At 44.4% G+C, this 20140-nt stretch overlaps 4 protein-coding genes and 1 pseudogene across 7 annotated transcripts; 3 read left to right on the top strand and 2 right to left on the bottom strand.

Moving 5' to 3' along the window:
- LOC8055970 (putative glucuronosyltransferase PGSIP8) lies at positions 1193 to 6060 on the bottom strand. 2 transcript variants are annotated; one of them, XM_002448249.2, is made up of 6 exons: positions 5323 to 6060; positions 3443 to 3698; positions 2879 to 3080; positions 2654 to 2801; positions 1688 to 2226; positions 1193 to 1599 (listed from the first exon to the last, which is right to left on the bottom strand). In XM_002448249.2, the coding sequence occupies exons 1-5, from the start codon at positions 5871 to 5873 to the stop codon at positions 1689 to 1691; spliced, it is 1695 nt and encodes a 564-aa protein (XP_002448294.2). In that variant the 5' UTR covers positions 5874 to 6060; the 3' UTR covers positions 1193 to 1599; position 1688. The 2 variants fall into 2 exon arrangements, with proteins under 2 accessions (XP_002448294.2, XP_021319686.1); XM_021464011.1 differs by having other exon boundaries at positions 1193 to 2226.
- LOC8055971 (vesicle-associated protein 1-3) lies at positions 7155 to 9964 on the top strand. Of its 3 annotated transcripts, none has more exons than XM_021462669.1 (8): positions 7155 to 7591; positions 7672 to 7742; positions 7841 to 7922; positions 8009 to 8124; positions 8204 to 8326; positions 8454 to 8501; positions 9092 to 9175; positions 9610 to 9964. In XM_021462669.1, exons 1-8 carry the CDS (start codon positions 7543 to 7545, stop codon positions 9727 to 9729), a joined length of 693 nt encoding a protein of 230 aa, XP_021318344.1. In that variant the 5' UTR covers positions 7155 to 7542; the 3' UTR covers positions 9730 to 9964. The 3 variants fall into 3 exon arrangements, with proteins under 3 accessions (XP_021318344.1, XP_021318345.1, XP_021318343.1); XM_021462668.1 differs by having other exon boundaries at positions 7161 to 7591; positions 8204 to 8368; XM_021462670.1 differs by having other exon boundaries at positions 7672 to 7886; positions 7992 to 8124; positions 8204 to 8368.
- LOC8083378 lies at positions 11070 to 12105 on the bottom strand (annotated as a pseudogene).
- On the top strand, positions 14826 to 15591 carry LOC8055972 (14 kDa proline-rich protein DC2.15). Its single transcript, XM_002446868.2, has one exon. The coding sequence runs from the start codon at positions 14937 to 14939 to the stop codon at positions 15327 to 15329; it is 393 nt and encodes a 130-aa protein (XP_002446913.1). The 5' UTR covers positions 14826 to 14936; the 3' UTR covers positions 15330 to 15591.
- On the top strand, positions 17799 to 18561 carry LOC8083379 (14 kDa proline-rich protein DC2.15). The gene has a single exon (XM_002446869.2). It carries the CDS (start codon positions 17909 to 17911, stop codon positions 18296 to 18298), a length of 390 nt encoding a protein of 129 aa, XP_002446914.1. The 5' UTR covers positions 17799 to 17908; the 3' UTR covers positions 18299 to 18561.

A 20140-nucleotide genomic window follows, 5' to 3' on the forward strand; every position in this document is an offset into this window, starting at 1 on the left:
GTCTATCTCAGTCCATGTCTCTCCTTAAATTGAAGGTTCACACGTGCAGCCTGTCAATGAAAAGATATATAGCCATCTTGTAAGAGAAAAACATTGTTGAATAGTTAATAGATTTGGCTTATAAGTTCGAACGAACAAACCTTGTCAGCCAAAACTAGAAAATGAGAATAATTCTCTAAAGCATGCATGAGAGATAGAGTTGTTAGAGAGTGGAAAGATATAGAAAACGATTTTTATGCAAATGACTCAAATAATGATTTAGTGAATAAGATTCAGAAAGGCTTAGAGATGCTCTAAGGGACCTAATTAGCTAATCTATAATCAGTTTGTATCACATTAGATATTTAGACACATGCATAAAGTATTAAATATAGACTAAGAGATAATTAATTGTATAAATTGCAAATAATTTAAGAGATGAATTTTTAAGCCTAATCAATTTATGATTTGACAATGTGGTGCTAAACATATTAATAATAAAGGATTACTTAGACTTAATAAATTTATCTCGTAAATTACAGAGGACTTTTGTAATTTATTTTATTATTATTATTATTCAAATACTTAGGGCCTGTTTGTCATAACTCACAATAGTTTCATGAGCTGTTATAAACTTTTTTTTTGCCAAACACTCTTTTCCAAAACAACTTTATAGGTGAAGATATTTTTCTTCTCCTGTCACAAAGACATGAGTTGAGATAAAGCTGAAGAAAGTAGCTTATGCTAGCTCTCTCCTATTTCTTTCTTTCATCCATGCATGAAGCTGTTTTGCCAAATAACTTTTTAAAACAGCTCAACTTTATCTAAAAAATTGTTTATAAAACTATCGTTTTTTTTAAAAAACAACTTTAAAGCTGAACTGTGGGCCTCAATATGACACCCCTAAATTTTGGCGGCTGGATTTAAACACCCTCCCCACCCCCGGTCGTGAGGACGAGCACTGTTCTTCACGAAAGCCATCTACAACACTGTTTAGCACTGTAGCATCATACCGGACCCTTGCCTGCGAAATCGGACAGCCACGGATGCGCGCGCCTGTTAGCTTTGAAAGTACTGCTCACTAAGTTATTATGAAAAAAATATTACTGAATAGCTATAAGATTCAGTAGATAAGCTTAATTGAACAGGCTTAACTTGCAGTGGCAGTAACCACTGCATTTTATCTCCGTCGCAGTAACAAAAAGAAAAACCGTTCAGGAGAAGCCAAGGTTATATTATCCAACACAATTATACCACGGTAAAAACAAAGTACTGTTTCTAACAACACCATTTGAACTTTCAACCCTTTTCTTCATTGGTGATGGAACTGATCACATCAATTACAAACAAAAGCCAAAAATGCCTTGGCTTTTCGGAGGAACAATAAATAAAAATAACTAAAATCTGACCCCAGTCCGTTCCTCTTCAGTTCCGCACCAATTCTACCCCTCCTTTCCCCTGTATATGTCACCTACATGTCTAAGACAACAATCATGGGTTCTAGAGGTTTCCAGATGGTTCCAGAAGGTACAACAACTCTTGCTCCCAGGCTGCAGATTACTTGTACAATTGAATTGGCCATCAGAATTTGCCAACGTGAATGGAGATTAGCTGTTCAAACTGAGCAACAGAAGTGATCAATCAATCATATGTATCTGCCGTTATATTTATATCCATTATCTAAAAAAATGTATCTGCCGTTGCCCACCTCAGTATAGCTTTGTGAACTCGGCGTTCTGGTTAGGTTCTCCGAGCCTGAACGCATCCCTCTCAATCAGGACATGCAAGGAGCTCATTGTCTTGACCAAAGATGCCCAGATCAAGGGCGCACAGCAGAAAGCATACGCAAACACTGCCAATGCCCTAACAACACCATTTAGATACCAAGGGAAGGCCATCACCAATAGTGCGCCGATGAATCCAAACCATGTTGTGAGTACGGTCATCGGGTGGAGGAGGAAAACGTTGATCACGATGGAAGAAAGAGAGAAAGAACCGAGCAAGTAGAGAGGCCAGCCAAGCAGTGGATGCACGGTCCTTGGGATGATGAAGAAGGGTATGGTGTAGGCAGCAAGTATGGACCAAGCTGCCACTACTCTCAGAAGGGAGAGCAAGAACATAGTGTTTTTCTCCATTCTTCGGTTGTAGCACATCTTGGACAAGCTAGGCCGCGCCAGTCGGGTCACTGCTATGACTCCAATGTACAGTACAGCCTGAATTAATACTACTGGTATCTCCGATGAATACCTGTTTTGCATAACATTAAGTCATTAACATATCACAAGGAAACATAAGTTCTGCATTTCAGAAACTAAAAGTCAGCATTCTTAACCAGCATGACCTCCCCCTAACCCCCCAACTTAGGAGCCCTTAATTATGAGAATCCCCTACTTTGTGGAACTTTATATTACCAAAGATAAAAAAGAAACATGACAATTTCCTGCCTTATGTAACTTTATCCTAAAAGACAAAAAGGCATGGTAATGCTTTTCCCTCCTATGCATCTTTATTCTAAAGAAGATAGAATGCATTTCTTCGTGACATGTTACCAACCACGTCAGGATATAATAATGTGGACATCCTTATCTGGTTCTGTAGGATGTCACTAAGGTTAGAATTTGAGCATGCAATAGAAATAAGCATCACAAAAAGGAAAGTAAAATAGACCACTCACCCTAGGTTTTCACGACGTTGTTCATGCCACGAGAGCCCCAAAGGTAAAACTGGCCAAGACCACCAGTACCATGGCTTAAACCATGGAGCACTCGGAAATGTAATCACACTGTTCGGTCCACATGGAATACTCCAGCGAAGCTTCAGATCTGAAAGTCTAGTCTGTTAGTCTGGACCAACAGAATGTTTGAGAATGTGGAATAATCATACTGCTACAAGCACTCACAATAGTAAGACGCATCCATCTGGTAGCCTAGAGGGAGGCGATAAGTACCCTGAAGTTTTGTACCATTAGCTGGTGGATGGAACATTGGCTGATCAAGCAAGTCTGGGAAATAACTAGCAAGGAAGCCTTGGTCGGCACCATCTGGGTTTTCACGTCCAACCGCTAGCTCATGTAGCATGTTTTTAAAAACATCCATTGAGGGCTGGAAACAAAATAAAGTTAAAAAAAATTGTGTTGCTGAGGACATCTGAGTTGAAAGGTAAGAACGGAAATTACACCAAACTCCTGAGGATGGCTAATAGATTTCAGGTAAAAAAATGCAATGAATTCCTGAAGTAGTGAACAAGATAAAATTTTCATTACTAAACAAGGAATAACAAAGAATCAATTATCAAAAGGCAGTTAGATTTCCACTATGCTGAAGTAATGGACATCAAAGAATGTCGCTAGATGCAATGTAGGTTTGTTTATAACCATTTCAAAGACAAAATTAACATATTTTCTGATCTGCAAGAGTTAAATTCTTTACAGAAAATGGAATGCCTGCAAAGTAAGTAGCTCTACCTGAAGAACGAAGAGACCTGTATGGAAGATACAGGGATTGATGAAGACAGCACAGAATTGACCACACTGAAATAACTCATCAGTATTTTGGAGGAAAATGTTGTCAGAGTCAAGCATAACAACTCGCTCATATGAAATCAAGCTCCATGCATACAGCTTGTTTAGAGTCAACTTGAATCGCATGTTGAAATTTTCTTGTTTCTCATAAGGATTTTTCAAATTCTCCACAGAGACCACCTTCACACCATCATCTTTCCTAAAGAAAAAGTTTCAATGCATATATATTACTAACAGAGGCAAAAACAATTTAAGAAAGAACACGTTACTGAATTAAAAGTCCAATTTTGCAGGAAAAGAATTTTTATGTTGCTGTAAGTGTATGTTCAATGCTTGAAATAGGAGTATAAATTGTAGCAACACCCAGCAAAAAATCATCACATCAGAAAAGAAAAAGGGATGCTCCATGCATGGTTTCAAAGAACAGCGTCACAGGATAAATTGGCATGATGGCATCAAAATTCATATTTGCTACTTCACAGAGACAAACATTGATGTCTTTTACCTAATCCTTTGTTTCACTCTATACAACCACTATTGTCCATTCATGATCAGCAGCACTTTTTTAGTGCCAACAATAAAATACAGTAAAGTGCAATTAAGTTTCTGTTCTTTAAAGTTCACGATTAAAAATTTTCTCAATATAGCAAACAATTGAAGATTTAATATTCTAACAAACAAAGACAAACGTTGGACCACTAGGATACCCACCCCCCAGAAAAGACAAATTCAAAAAAAAAACAGCATCCACTCAGGTCAGGTGTAAGTTGTTGAAAATAATTGACAGAGTCACAAGTCATAGCGCGGACAAATATTTAGCAAGAAAAAACAACAAAAAATAAACTCCAGTCGACATCAACATGTGGTTGTTTGGACAATATGACATATTTTTACATACTAGTCCAACTGATAGATTGTTATAGTCACACAGTCCCCATCAGCTAACTAGTTACTAGAAGGTGATGCAGTGGTTCAAATATCAGGCTAAGCCAGTAGCAGTAGCCCATTGCAAACATCATTTTATATAATATAATAACACAATTGCAATTGATGAAATTCAAAGGCCAGGGCTGGAAATTCGCAGCTCAAATCTCGTAGCTTACCAACAAATATTTCACATGCACTCACCTCAACAAACTTCATGGCCTTACTATACTAAAGTCAACATGAAAGGGACCTACGCACTCAGAGACCGTTGAATTCTGAGGTCATTTCCAAAGATGCAGCCAGCGAACGAACACAGTCATCTCGCACTTTCACCCAAAGTAACAAGATGGAAGTAACAAGTATCGGCTAGTCCGAGAAGTTCAGATTGTACGGGAGAGAAGTGCAGGACGGTTTGATCCATGAAAAGAGCGGAATCACTTCAAATACGGCTGGAACACCCGATGGTCCTCGTGTTTAAGGAAATGTGACGAATACAATGAGACTTGAACTGAACAAGGAAGGAGAGCATCTATAATCATACACTGGGACATCAACCTATCAAAATGTCCATTAATTCGCGTCGAAGGTGTTGAGCCAGACAACCAAAAGGACCAAAGTTCGGCGCGGGCGTGAACTTGACCCAACCGAACATGAAAATAACCACGAATTTTGCTTCAATGAACTAAGCAGGCATCAAGTCAAACCCCCCGAGCACTTCAAAACGCATCCGAAACTGAAAGGAACGCAGCAAAGTCTGCATCAAACAACGGCATGGGGGCGTCCGTTACCGAACGCCCAGCGATCCAATTAAGCGCCACCCGGGAGGCGACTGGCGCGCGCGCGCGCGCGCGCAAAGAGCCAAAAGAGCAAGACGGGGAGGAGATGGGGGAGCTTACAGCGCCTGGACCCAGAGCGGCGGGACGTCGAGGGACGCGATCACGACGCGGTCGGCGTCGGCGCTGAGCCGGCGCAGGGACCGCATCATGACGCGCGTGGCGACGTAGAACTCGTAGTCCCGTGGCGTGCCCATGTACATCATGGACGCGTAGGCGTGCCGCCTCGGCGCCGCCCCGACCGCGACCGCGACCTCGACCTCACCCTCCGCCGCCACCAACGCCGCCGCAGCCGCCACCCACACCGCCGCCACGAGCCACCAACACAGCCCCGCGGACCACCCCATCCCCACCAGGGGGAAGCAGGGACCGAACGAACCCCCACTTCCCAGCACCACCCCGAGATCTGGGTACGAGCGTGGACCCCTGGTCCTTACCCCGCCGGGGCCCGGAGCGTCCGCGCCGCGCGCCGGAGCTCGGTCGCCGGCTCTGTGGAGCCGCCGGAGGTGTCGCACGCACGCTCGCCGCCGCCGTGCCTCGGGAGCGGTGGATATTTTTTTTCTTTCCCTTTTTTTTTCTTCCCTCGATCTCCTTTTGATCTGTCTCGCTCGCATCAACGGGAAATGGGAAAAGGGGTTGGAAGTGGAAGTGGAGGGAGGGAGCAGTAGAAGACGACGCGAGACCCCGAGGAACGCGGCGCTCTTCCAGCGATCAGATGGGCCAGCTGACCTAGCAGTAGCAGCACAGCAAGAGCTGAGCCTGAGCGTGAGCCGTCACCCGTCAGCAGCTCACCACACCACCTCCACCTGCCTCTGCCTGACCGCGTGTACTAGTATAATTTTTAGGCGGCGTAGAACGGTGGTTGTGCTTGCGCACTTCCGCTAATAATTGTGGGTCACGTGGAGCACCAGTTGAATTTGCGTAATCACGATGGGACTAATGATTAGATTAGGCCGCTGGGTTGGGCTTGTCACAGCGAATGCACAACCAGGGCCGGCATGGAGTGCGTTGGCTGGAACGCTGCTGGGCCAGGTCAGGCTGGGGTTTCTTTTCTTTTTTCTCCAGATGGGCTTTGTGATCGGCGAGATTGTGGCTTTCACAGTGTTGAGTTTTTGGGTTCGCAGGCCCATCTCAGAACCAAATCCAATGCGTCCGCCGAGAGATACCCACACGCCACCACACGATGTGCCGGCGGTGCCGCCGGATGCGATCCCACTACTGTCACTGGCTCCGAGTCGCCGGCCCCGGCGGCCGCCTCGAAAGGGTTCCCTCTCCCTCCTGGCCGGTGTCCCCGCCCGCTCATGGCCCTCGGCGCCTCCGCGGTGCCTTGGCTCTCAGTACCCCTCCCTGCCAGGATGCTAACGGCGTGCCGTGTCGTGCCAATGCTGCCGTGGACACGGCAAGTGGTCGGCACTCGGCAACATCCTGTTTCTGCAAAGCCGCGACTTCACGAGGGATGAGAGTTTCTTCTACAGCAGGCTCGTCGTGTGCACTTCTCCATTTTGAGCTCTAGATGTGATACACACATGAGATGATGAACTTGAGATCCTTTTGTTCATCTTCAAGTCGGGAGACCAGGTGCATCTCTTTTTAGCAAAAGCCTCATTTGCATGGCAATGGGTAAAATTCATTTTTATATTAACAGGACACAACTTTTAGTTGGTCCAGTCTGGATCAAAGCATTCTTCTCAAAGAAGTTGGATTCGATGCAAAAGCTTTTGAGGCTGATATCTCGCCGGTACTTGATTGCACAACCACTACCTGATGATATGCTTTATTAAAGAAAGGAGAAGAAGAAACCAAGAAAATAGGCTATTAAACTTCATGCTGCAGCTACAGAGCAAACTGTTGAAAAGCTCACTCCAACTAATTGTCATCAGTTAGTCTCACAAAATTCGTTAGAAAAAGCGCCATATCACAAATAATTCGTGAAAGAAGAACTCCAGAACGAAAGGGTCACATCCCGCTGGTGGAAGCCAGTCTAACAAAACCAATGGAGGACCAGCTAGAAAGGTTCATAAACTAGTTCCTAAACCCCACTCCAAAGTCCTAATCCGTATCCTTTTATTCCCCCGTTCCCTCTGAGCTGCGCCCACTGAATCCAGGTCATCACTGCACTTTGTTCGTGTGATCGTATCATCGTGTACTTTGCTTCCAGAGCCAGGAACCACACCACCAACCACTTCTCGCGCTCTCCAGCTCACTGGTTCTTGCCGAGAAAACGGAGGAGAAGATTGAATCTTTTTGCCATCACTCTTGCTCATCTGTTCTTCATTCAGCGCCATGGGCAGTACGCTGCTTCGGGTCTATCCTTCTGAGCTCAAGATTCCCTGTAAGTTCTTCATAACTAGTTGCTTGGTGACGCTTTTTCTTGGCTGATTCTAGGCTTCTTGTTCCTGTTGCCATGAGAAGATGAGGTCAAGAAGCAGCGGTCTTGCTGCATGGAGCTGACGAACAGGACCGGCCAGTACGTGGCCTTCAAGGTGAAATTTCCTGTCCTTGTTGCTGTTTCGAGCTGCTGCTGCTGCTGCCGTGCATTGGGAGGGGGAATGATTGGCTCCTTCGATGTCCCAATACGTAGGTGAAAACAACGAACCCAAGGAAATACTCTGTGAGGCACGCCTGCGGTATACTTCTTCCCCGGAGCTCGTGCAATCTCACAGGTGCTGTCTGAGCAGCATGTGCTCGATTAGTCGATTGATTGGTTAATCCGATTCAAATTGGCAATGAAGGGTTGGCATTGGCGCAGTTACTATGCAGGCTCCAATGGAAATGCTATCTGATCACCACTGCAAGGACAAGTTCCTTGTGCAAAGTGTCGTGGTGCGGGATGGGGCGACGATGAAAGACTTCCTTCCCGAACTGGTACGTTCTTGTGGGAGTTCAGTTCATGTATTGTTTAATCACTTACTGCCGTGTCAAATATTACTGTTGTGATTTGCAGTTCGTTAAAGCACCAGGTAGGGTAATTGAGGAGTTCAAGCTGCGCGTGGTGTACGTTGCTGCTAATCCTCCATCACCGGTTCCAGAGGAAGAAGAGGAAGAGGATTCATCCCCTCGGTCAGAGGTGATAGTCTGTGAAGAGAAAAGATCACATGTATTTAATGCTGTATGTAATGCTACCAATGTTTGATGCTAGTACAAAAGAAAACCTGACATGAATTATGTAACGATATAGTTTGCTTCTTTTGCAGGCACCTACTTATATACGGGCATCTGGAGAAGAACTTTCATGTGCTGAGGTAACTCTTCTCTCTGTATAGCAGTCATTTGTGAATGTCAGTGTCACAGATGTACTTGCTAATTTTGGTACAGTGTCATCGTCACTTGTCATTACATAACTTGTAAGTATAGAACTGTGACACCTAATGAGTAATTAGGTCACTTACCTTGAACAATTATTAGTTCTGTCCTTATTAGAGAGAGAGAGAGAGAGAGAGAGAAAAGACCAGAATCAGCACAAATAAGCTTAGTGTGTCTCTGGGTGAGGGTGTTCCTGCCCTCTCCCTTGTATTTATTCTCTTCTTCTTAATGAAATGATACACCCACAGTAACGCAGCTGATGCTAAAAAACAAATTAATGCTAAAAAAACAGTAATAAAAAAACAGTAACACAGCTCTTCTGCATGATCATGAAAACAAATACCTAATGAGTAACTGTATACTTGAATATTCCTTTTAAAAAAATTGTATACTTGAATAGCCCAGATTCTTGTTGCCAATTAATCCAGTATGGCTTACTGCCTTTAAATAAATAAATACAGAAAAATACCAAGGTATATAATCCATCAGTTCACTCTGTTTTCTACTGTATGTGTTTGTTTTTGTTCAGGTTACCTCTGTAAAATCAAGGATGGCTGAAGAGAAGGAATGTGCAATTGCGGTAGAAGAAAAACTGAACCTTCAATACAAAATGGTAAGTTTTTTCCTTCAGATAAATAGTTTGAAAACTTAAGCGTTAAAGTTTGTTATCAAATAAAGTTAACCATTCAGATGTTGAGGACTGGTTATCTCGGCTCCTTGAAGGGATTATCTTTGCTTTTAATTTTGCATTTGCCACCCGGTCACATGTTCCTGATGTGTTTTTTATTCCCTCATTCTCATAACTAGAAAAGCTTGTGTGAGATGCTGTACAGGTATGCAAACAGAAAATGACGTGCTTTACAGTTAGCACTGATTCTGGTGCCCACACTATATGCATGTCTGAACGCTGACGAACATAATAGTACTAATACTACTACAGTTTTTTTATATATATCATGGAACCTATGGGCCTTAATTTTGGTAAAGGATTAGCTACAAGTATTTTACTGACAAATACATGAACATTTGAACTCATTCTTGTTTCAGGAACTGCTCGAAGAAACCAGATCATCTCAACAACAAGAAGGATTCTCACTGATGTTTGTAGTGTTCGTCTTCATGTCATCTGTGTTCATTGGACACTTAATGAATGACATCAAGGTTTAGGCAGATGGATGCTTCTACAACAACCACTGTCACCATTGCACTCTCCGTCGAAATTGTTTCTTCGTTCAATTCACATTTGAGTATAGCTTCATTCTCAGTAGCAAACAGTATATACTGTATCTAGAAATAGAAAACGTTTCATCAGGAACCTGCAGTTCGGAGTTGTATAAACCCACAGGATTTCCTAACAGTACTACTTTCCAATGGCCTGTCCATTTAACAGATATTTCCTCCATCTTGGATTTGGAATGGTAATCATATTTCAAACAGAGAAAAGCCAACTTATACAAACTTTGACCAACAATTATTCAAAAAAAAATATGCAAGTTTAGACATTCAACTTATATCAATGGATTTGTGTTCAAAGTGTCTCTGAATTATATTGGTTATATAGTAATAGTAAATAGTAAAAGATATTAACAGGTCAAAATAAGGTTATCATTCCGAGATATGGAGGGAGTATACAGAGCATCACAGATCATCAATAGGCCATAGAACAGCGAACGGAATATAGTCCAATGGTAGGACAATCTAGTGGGACGCACTACCCACACGTGTTCGGTGGTAATGCACGTTTCTCGCACGATATAGGCGACACCTTTGAATCTCCAATCTCTTCTTTACATGTGTACGAACATGCATGCGTGTGTGTACATATGGTGTGAGTGTATAGTTATGTGCGTCCAATTTATACCCTATCCAAATAACATAGGCCATTGAACAGGATTCCCAAGTACTCCTATGTTCTTGCAAGCATAGATATCCTTTTTAGTTCAGTTATTAGTTTATCAGAGTTCAGTCAACAGCTTCAAGCCACCTAGTCTAGACAGATTAGGATCTGACACCTCTTGTTGTCTCGCCCCTCTCACGCAGATGCACGCTCACTCGCACCGCCGCTCGTAGCTAGTGCCCGTCGTCTCCCAGTGCTTTGTCACTACACCATAGTTGGGCTAGTAGGCAACCACCTGCGCGGTGTACAAATCACCGTCGAGCGTGGGATTCATCTATGTGTATAGGCCGCATGACCACATCATCGCTGAGAGGAAGGAGCACAAGATCAACCAACGCTTCATCGAATCCTCCCACGTCCTCGAGAAGATTCTTTACGAAATAATTGAATCCTGCAATTCTACTACTACATATACTATGTTCTTAACAAAAATTGAACTCCACCGCGCAACACATATAGATTATGGTCAATTTGGCTCTAGTCTTTACAAAATCCTAGGTTCACCACTGCATGGAATGGAATCAACACTATAAGAGGACGTTGCATGTCTGTGTCATATTGAGATGTTTGATATAGAACTATCTATTGTCAAGTTGAAGCCAAATAAAAATGGGTCACAGTAAATTAATTCGTAATCCTTTTCGGAATGTCAACTGGATTACTGAAAGTACCCCCACAGAACTGTAAGGTAGCTACAGAAATCACACAGAAATGTAAAAGTTGCCAGCTGCTTGGCCGTCGAAGCAGTTCTTTCAGCAAAACAAGAGTCCAAGAGGACCTCCAGGGCACGACGAACAGCGAAGAGTTGAAAGAACCAAGATAAAAACTTGCCTGATCTATTTCTACGTCGGAACGTAAACATTGACATTCTGGTTAGCCACCGCGGCCAACTCCACCGCCAACCCGACGGCGACCACCGCGACCACGCAGGCTGCACCGCACCAGGCAGCAGCACTCTGCCTCCACCAGCGCCGCTGGACGGCCCTCTTCCCCGTCTCCGCCGCGGCCTCGCGATCGGTGTCGCGCTTCTTGGCAATGGCGTCCAGCAGCGTCACCTCCTCGCGTGTTCCCATGGCCTCCCGCTCCATGGCAACAGTTCCCGTCGCCTGCTCCCTGCGTGTTTCCGCGGTCTCGCCCTCGGCGTCGTTGTCCTCGGCGATGGCATCCGACGTCTCCACCTCGTTGCGTGCTTCCACGACGTCTTCGCGCTTGGCGTCCCCCTCCGTCGCCTCCTGGCACGAGTCGGTGCAGGAGCACGTGGACCGCGAGGACCCCGAGCAGTCGGCCTCCTTCTCCTCCTCCTCCTCCTCCTCCTCCTCCTCCTCCTCCTCCTCGTCTACTGGTTCCGGTGCAGCGACGACTGCGCGCTGCGCCCACTGATCGAACGTGGCCTCGAGGACGGCGAAGCGCGCCTCGGCCTCGGCCAGGCGCACCGGGCGCGCCCCGCCGTGGCACTCCGCCTCGGCGGCCAGGAGCGAGCGGAGGAAGACGGTCTTCCCCTTGATCTCATCGCGGAGCTGCTCCTCCGCGTAGGGGCTGCGCTGCCTGGACGACAGCGCTTTGTCGAGGCAGGCGCAGAGCTCGTCGAGGTTCCGGTCCACCACGGCGCTCACCCGCCGTCCCTGCGTCGCCGGCGGCATGTCCATTGGCGCGGCCCGCCGGTTTGTGGGCGCGTTGTCGATGCTGCGGTTTCGCTCAAGTGCCACGAGCGGAGCGGTGTCGCAACGCCAGGGTCGAGTGCCCGTGCAGTGTAGTAGCGCGGCGGTTTCCTCGTGGCTTTGAGCACCCGCACCCCGCGGGTAAGGTTTTTGAGGAGTTGCGAGTTGCGACGCGACGCGACGCTTCGCATTCGCTGAACGTGGGCGCGTGGCGCGCCTGGGGTTAACGGCACGGGTGCGCGCGCTGGGTTTGATACCTTCATCTCATTTGATCGCTTCGTGCCATGTGAAAGGTGGTGTGAGGGCACGGTTGCACATGCGAAGTAAATAGAGCAGGACCCAGTGTGAATGTTTCCTGGAACGATGCAACGTTCTTTTTGAGAGCAAGTATTATAATGGGCTGTAAGCTGGCTAAATGATGAGGTGGAGGAGAGAAGAGAGGAGAGAGAGGAGAAGCGGGCTGTAAGCTTACAACCAGCTTAGACACAGGAACCAAGGAACTTTGTGAGAGAGACAAGTGGGCCATATATTAATAGTGAATAGCTAACTATTGTATGAGTGGGCTGGGAGAAGACTGTAAAAAACCTTACAGCCAGCAAATAGACTGTATTATTAAACTTGCTCTGATGACGAGGTCTTGTTTAGTTCGCGAAAAAAAAAGATAAAAATGGTGTTCCAAACAAATACTTGCGTTCAATTTAATGAAATAAATTGATAATTTTTGTCCTTATTTTTTCATTTAGTTCAATAAATTACACTAGAAAAGAACCACACATATACATTTAAAACACCACCCTCATCTCTATATTTGAAGTAGGAGTATTAATCATAAACTAATTAAAAAAATAAATTACATAACTTATCTGGAAACTACGAGATAAATTTATTAAGTCTGTAGTAATTATGAGTAATTATAGACTAATTAGGCTTAAAAAAATCGTCTCGCCATTTCTAACCAAACTGCTCAACTAACTTTTTTGTCCATATTTAATGCTTCTACATATGTTAAAAGATTTGATAAGATGAGCGAAAATATTTTAGATAGAGAACTAAACAAGGCTTGAATTGATGAGAATGAACGATTCATCAAATAGTAGTGGAAAAGCTTCATTGTACCTCCTGAACTATTACTATAGTCTGAATTTTTTCCCCTTGGACTTCGTAACCTTATATCTTACCCTGTAAACTCCTAAAACCATTCAAATTACTTCCGTGCTCTGTTTTTGAAGGTGGTTTTGTTCCTTTTTTTGTTAAAAAATAAAAAATACATTCTATTATGTAAATTATAAATCGTTTTGTCTTTTCTAGATATATAGTTTTTGCAATGCGTCTAAAAGACGATATGTCTAGGTACACCATAAAAGTTTTCTGCAAATGATTTTTAGAAAAACACTATTCATTCATTGAATAAGGTACGACCGATTCTGATAAGCTCAAACGAAAACAGGTTAGAAAAGCCAAAACAACCTATATAAATTAAAATTAAAATGGAGTACTTGATAATTTTTTTAAACCATAGAAAATGTTTTTACACTTTTCAAAAAAATCTTAAAAGAATTCTAAAGTAAAATTAGGATATAGAAAAATCCAAAAAAATATTTAAAACTCATGAAAATATTCTATATACTTTAAAAATATTTAGCTCTAGAAAAATGCAAAAATATAAAAAAATATATAGAAAAATTCCAAAACAATCTAGTCACTGTTCATATGTGTTTCAAAAAAATCATGGCAAAAATATGAGATGCATCTAGCATGAATGCAACATACATTAATGTTGAATGTATCTGTGTTGATTGTGTATTATAACTTTTGTTGCGATAAGTTTTTGAAACATGTTTATATAATGATTAGAATATTTTAAGAATTTCTAGATTTTATTTTATTTCATTTTACTAGAGATAAATATTTTATTTGAATTTAGCTATCCCAATCTATCTTCAGAATTGTTTTAATTATCTAAAAGCTTAGAGATATTTCATGTGGTTAAAAAAAACCTTATCCGGTACTTAACATTTTTCTAAATAAAATAAAAGAGAAAACCAACTTCAAAACCACTCCAAACTATTGACCTATTAGGGAGGTACTTTGAATGGTTTTGAAACTTTAGAAGGTAAAATGTTTGGTTTTAGAGTTTAAGAAGGAAAATGCGATAGTTCAAAGATAGGATAAACTTTTTTTTTCCAATAGTAGTCCAGATTTCAAGGACCAGCGGTGTGGTTTTAGCCCATCAAGGACTTTCCAATGAGATCAGAGAAGTGGGCCTTTATATGGGGCTTAAGTAGTCATAACGGTCCCGCCCAACCCATATAAACTATGGGCTCAAAGATGCACACACAGTAGCTCGCCCTCCCAGCGAATCGAGCTCCTCTGAATGCTGAACTCCGCTCACCGATCGCCAACGACATTATCGATCGTCACCACAACCTTCTTATGGACCGAGATCATTTTGGCTTATGGCATGTTACAAGGTACAAAAAGGCACCGAGTCCGCCAAGATCGCCCAAACAGAGTATCATAAACCGAAAACTGGAACATGCATCCGCCACTGCAGCAATCTTGTTGGCTAGTTTGAACTTCGAACCCATCCAGATCGGCATCCCGCACCGTCATCTCAACCTCACATGCATATGCTAACTAGCTAGTTGATCACAGCATCGCCGTGCTTAATTCCAGCCACCACCTATAAATACGGCACCCGAACGCCGTCTCCAACCATCACAAGCACCTAGCAATCGAGCCATATCAAGAGCTAGCTCCTCTCGAAGCTCACTCTGCTGTGCCTGTGATCAAGAGGACACACACTGCAGAGTGCAGCAATGGCAGGCAAGCAGGCCTCGGTCGCGCTGTTCCTGGCCGTGAACATGGTGGTGTTCGCCATGGCCAGCGCCTGCGGTGGCCACTGCCCCACGCCGGCGACACCGTCGACGCCGACCCCGACGCCCGCCTCGTTCGGCAAGTGCCCCCGCGACGCGCTCAAGCTGGGCGTGTGCGCCAACCTGCTGGGCCTGATAAAGGCCAAGGTGGGCGTGCCGCCCACGGAGCCATGCTGCCCGCTGCTGAAGGGGCTCGTCAACCTCGAGGCCGCCGTGTGCCTGTGCACTGCTATCAAGGGTAGCATTCTCGGCATCAACCTCAACCTGCCCGTCGACCTTAGCCTCATCCTCAACCACTGCGGCAAGACCGTGCCCACCGGATTCAAGTGCCTCTAAGCTAGCCAAGAGCATGCCCGCGTGTTCTTTTTCTTGTCACTTCGTCTCTTATTGTCTTCTTGCTAGCAAGCTCTGCATGAGTACCTACATGCATCGGCGCGAACACGCGAAGTACGTACGTATGTAACCGCTTTGATGAGCAGCTTTCGTTTTTGGGTGTTTCTTTTTATGTAAGACAGTGTCACTGAACTATTTGGACTGTAATTCTTTTATTTGTATCCAACAAGATGCTTGATGAATAAAGCTTATATTGTTCAAAATATGTGCACATTATTCTAGCATCAGATTTTATTATGAGACATATTTATTTTTCATATACATTTGCAAATACTACATACATCAAACAAAAGTAATTGAGGTAATAATCCACAATTAGTGTCGGTATCAATGGCATCGTTAGGGCAGTTGGGGAACATGGCCGAAACTTGGTCCCGGGCCTTTGAAAAAGAAGCCCAAGACTGCCCTAAAAGACCTGATGAGAGCCCCGACTCACCCGATGGCTGGGTGTAGGTTCCGTCTCACCGGATCCCTCAAGGTGTGTGAGTCAGCCCTGTCCAAGGGATGGGACGTGATGCATGCCCTCCTTGACAAACGGAGTGTAGGTCCCGCCTTGCCGGCCCCATGGGCTCCCACTCCGTCTCACCCGATCCCCTAAAGGGATTCTCATTTCGCTCGACGGCTAGGAGCGAAGCCTAGGGTCATGCAATAAATGCCCAGACCCACGGTACACCTGGGTCGTCCACCACCACCCCACATGTGGAGGTCCATAGCAGGACGTCGTCCCGTCGTACGGGAGTTGGCGTGTTCTTGTGCCAACCAAGGTTGCGTCAGGCTACATCCAAGGGCGCACACTCACAATAGTGCAGAGTAGGCTAGCACTGTGTCATTTGTGGTTGTGTACGATGCCAATCGAGGGAGCCGCAAGCCGCGCCGCATGGCGCCGCGGTATGTGGCACCATAAATGAGTAGACGACATACCACTGTTACCGCCACGACAGCAACATGACAACATGGGGGCCACCCCTATCCTTGACGACCGGGCTGATGGGTCCCTGCTGTAGAGAGGGAGCGGCGAGGCCATAGAAGCTCATTTTCTGCACACTTCTGTTTTCTCTTCCTTCTTTTCCTCTTCTCTTCTTCCTTCATAGCGTACCCCAAGGCTCCGTCCTTGAGCTATAAAAGGGAGACCCTGAGACTCTTCTTGGACAAGCTCTTTGAACTTAACAGTTCACCAGTACACAAACACAGCATGCACACACCTCAGAGATTTGGGAGCCATCTTCCTCTCTCGTCCGCTTGTAACCTTACTACAAACAACAACAAAGAGCAGGTAGCATAGAAGCGTCGTGACTGGACTAGGGACATTCTACCCGAACCAATCACTTGTGCCCTCCTTAGTTCACCATCCGAGCCTAAATGCTAATCACACAAGTTTACTAGCCGGTGGTTTCATAACATCGACAACTAGTATTCATGATACTATTCATCCATATGTAATTTCCAACCCAACCAAAAACACTCTCAAACTCTCAAGTAGCTAGATAGAAGGTGATCCTCTTTATTTAGCCTTCTCCTTTGTTCCCTATGAACGATGTTAATCTCGGAGTACTCCTATAATGCTAAAACATCACAATGCGCTTACACTATTATAATTAGGTTCATATAAATCATGTCAACATTTTGTGGCTCGTAGTTACACATGTAGTCCTTAAATTGTCATGTGATTCTCACCTAGGTACGCGAACTATGAAGTTGCAAATATATTGTCTTAATCTACTGAAGTGCTTCAATCCTGCTAGTACAGAGCATATCCATATCTACTTCAGCCGCTATAAGGACTCCCTCATTATGCTTCGCTCCACACATCGCCCTGTCGCCTACATGGAGCACCTCGTCACACCTGAGTGCATCTGTAAGGACTCCCTCATTATGCTTCGCTCCACGCATTGCCCTGTCGCCTACATAGAGCTCCTTGTCATGCTTGAGTGTATATGTAAGGACTCCCTCATTATACTTCGCTCCACACATCGTCCTATCGCCTACATGGAGCTCCTCATCACGCCTGAGTGCATCGAGGCTGTTCCGATCCTCATCAAGGATCCTGCAGCAACGCCTCCATGGGAATTCTGGCTAGTTGTTCCTTATATATGATCATGGTTGATCTTTAGCACTTGAGCATGTTACTAGATACCAGCAGCCAACCCATATGACAAGTTACTAAACTGAATAAATGATCAACCATCAAGTGAGAACAAACATCAACATGCATCGACCAATGCAGCAATCTTGGCCACTAGTGCTGTTCTACAATGAAACTTATTTCTCGAGTACCACACAAATATATTCGTCGAACAAATCCAGATCACTCATCTAATCGCCCTCACATGCATGCATGCTCACGGGAATGTTGAACGCTCCACCAACTACCCAGTATTGCACCGATGTTTCTCCTATAAAAGCAACATTCAAGCGCCACCACTAGCCATCTCAAGCGCTTAGCCATCAGTGATTATTAAGGCACACCATAATCACTCTGCCTCGTGCTAGTGATCAAGCAACTGCTTCAGTACTCTGTAGCAATGGCAGGCAAGGCCACGATCGTGCTGTTCCTCGCCGTCAACCTGGCGGTGTTCGCCATGGCAAGCGCCTGCGGTGGCAACTGCCCCACCCCATCCACCCCGTCGACGCCGACCCCGACGCCGGCCTCGTTCGGCAAGTGCCCCCGTGACGCGCTCAAGTTGGGCGTGTGCGCCAATGTTCTAGGCCTGATCAAGGCCAAGGTGGGCGTGCCGCCCACGGAGCCATGCTGCCCGCTGCTGGAGGGGCTCGTCGACCTCGAGGCCGCACTCTGTCTCTGCACCGCCATCAAGGGCAACATCCTCGGCATTAACCTCAACCTGCCCATCGACCTCAGTCTCATCCTCAACCACTGCGGCAAGAGCGTGCCCACCGGCTTCAAGTGCCTCTAAGCTCTAAGCAAACCTATGGAAGCATTTATGTGGCATGCATGAGCGCGTGCGGGCCATGCATGGGTATGCCAACATTCTTATGGCCTCAACAGAAAACGTTCTTTTGCTAATCATTTGTTTTAGCCTATGCTTATTGGCCTGGTCATACGCATGTATCGCGGTTTGAGATCACCTTTTTCGCTTTTCCCTGAACTATTTGGATTATTGTTTTGTATTCGGCAACCTTGTTATATGAATAAAATTTACTTCTTCAGTTTGCAGTTTTTTGTCCTGTGCGTTGCGTTTCAGCTGCAATAATGTCACCTTAGACACTTTTTTTTGTGACTCTATATTCAGTAGTGCTACTGACTGAACGTTTAATTTATTTGCTACTTAAGGAAGAACTGAACGGTCTCACTAAAATCAGGCAACGATAATACCAAAATTATAATCTTATAATTTTCAAGACATACTCAATATTTTATAAGCATCCATTATAATCATTTATTACATATGTTTATTTAGTAAGATAGTATAAAAATATAGGAAAAACAGAAGAAATAAAAAAATGCTCCCAGTATAAGGATATTGTCCATATAACACTTAAACCAACTTTGAATTAAATTCAACAACCACACACTCCCATAACATAATTCCCCAATTTAAAAGAGCTTAAGTACTCTGGCCCTAATCTCAAGGACCAACAACAACTTCACACTTAAACCAATATATAAATCAGGTAGTCTACCTAGTATCCACAAAAAATATTAAGGCCTTATTTGGATGTTGTCGGATTCACTTCAATCCATGTGTGTTGGTGTGGATTGGTGTGAAATTTAGTTTAAATTCCACTCCAATCCACCTCAACACATGTGGATTGATGTGAATCCGACTACATCCAAACAAAGCTAATGGTGCTACTTTTACATTTTATGACCACATATTGGGTTTTAATACAACACAACCCACGTGTAGATTGCAGCGCAAAACATGCTTGAAATGAAATACATAATAATTACAATACAATTGGCCAAACCATGATGGTCAACGATGTTTTCTCGTCGTTAGTAAGGTCGCCGGTGTTGGGACACCACCATTGTCTCACTCACACGCGCAGGCCTAGGGAACACAACGATGGTTAAAGACTCTAGCTAGGTGCTATGCCATCGGCAATGGCAACTCGATGTCGCTCCGTCGAGACGTCTAGCAATCCCATGAGTTCAGCTTAATTTCGAGCGGTTTGCACAAGCGTGGACTCCTAGAGGTGGATCTCAACGTAGATTAGGCGAATGCGGGACTGGAGTTGCTTGGAGCTAGCATGGCTGCAACAGTGACCATGGCGCGACATAGTCCGCACAATGGCAACAACATCTCAATCAATTTAGTGACACAATGAGTTGGTAAGAGAGGGCAAGAGTAGCACCGTGATATGGCAAAGACTAATGCACAACTAAGCAGAGAGAGAGAGAGAGAGAGAGAGAGAGAGAGAGAGAGAGAGAGAGAGAGAGAGAGAGAGAGAGAGAGAGAGAGAGAGAGAGAGAGAGAGAGAGAGAGAGAGATTAAGGAAGGTTGGCCATGTGAGCTCGCGCGCGGTGGCAATGGTGAGCAGCAGTGCTGAAATCAGTCTGAAGGGCCCTCAACGTGTATGAACAGTTGTTGACGGTTCTTAACTTAAATAATTCGACTATGAATTCCTAATTAAAATAATAAATTATACATGATATCTACCAGAGTTATTATATGGTTTAAATCTAATTAACTCTATAAGTTTTGGTCATTATGTATATGCAGGAATCTAAAAAGTAAAAATGAGCAAAACTGACACTCTGAACGTCTTTATAATGGACAAATTTTCACAACAAT

The sequence above is a fragment of the Sorghum bicolor genome, chromosome 6, assembly GCF_000003195.3.
Source record: "Sorghum bicolor cultivar BTx623 chromosome 6, Sorghum_bicolor_NCBIv3, whole genome shotgun sequence".
Lineage (NCBI taxonomy): Eukaryota > Viridiplantae > Streptophyta > Magnoliopsida > Poales > Poaceae > Sorghum > Sorghum bicolor.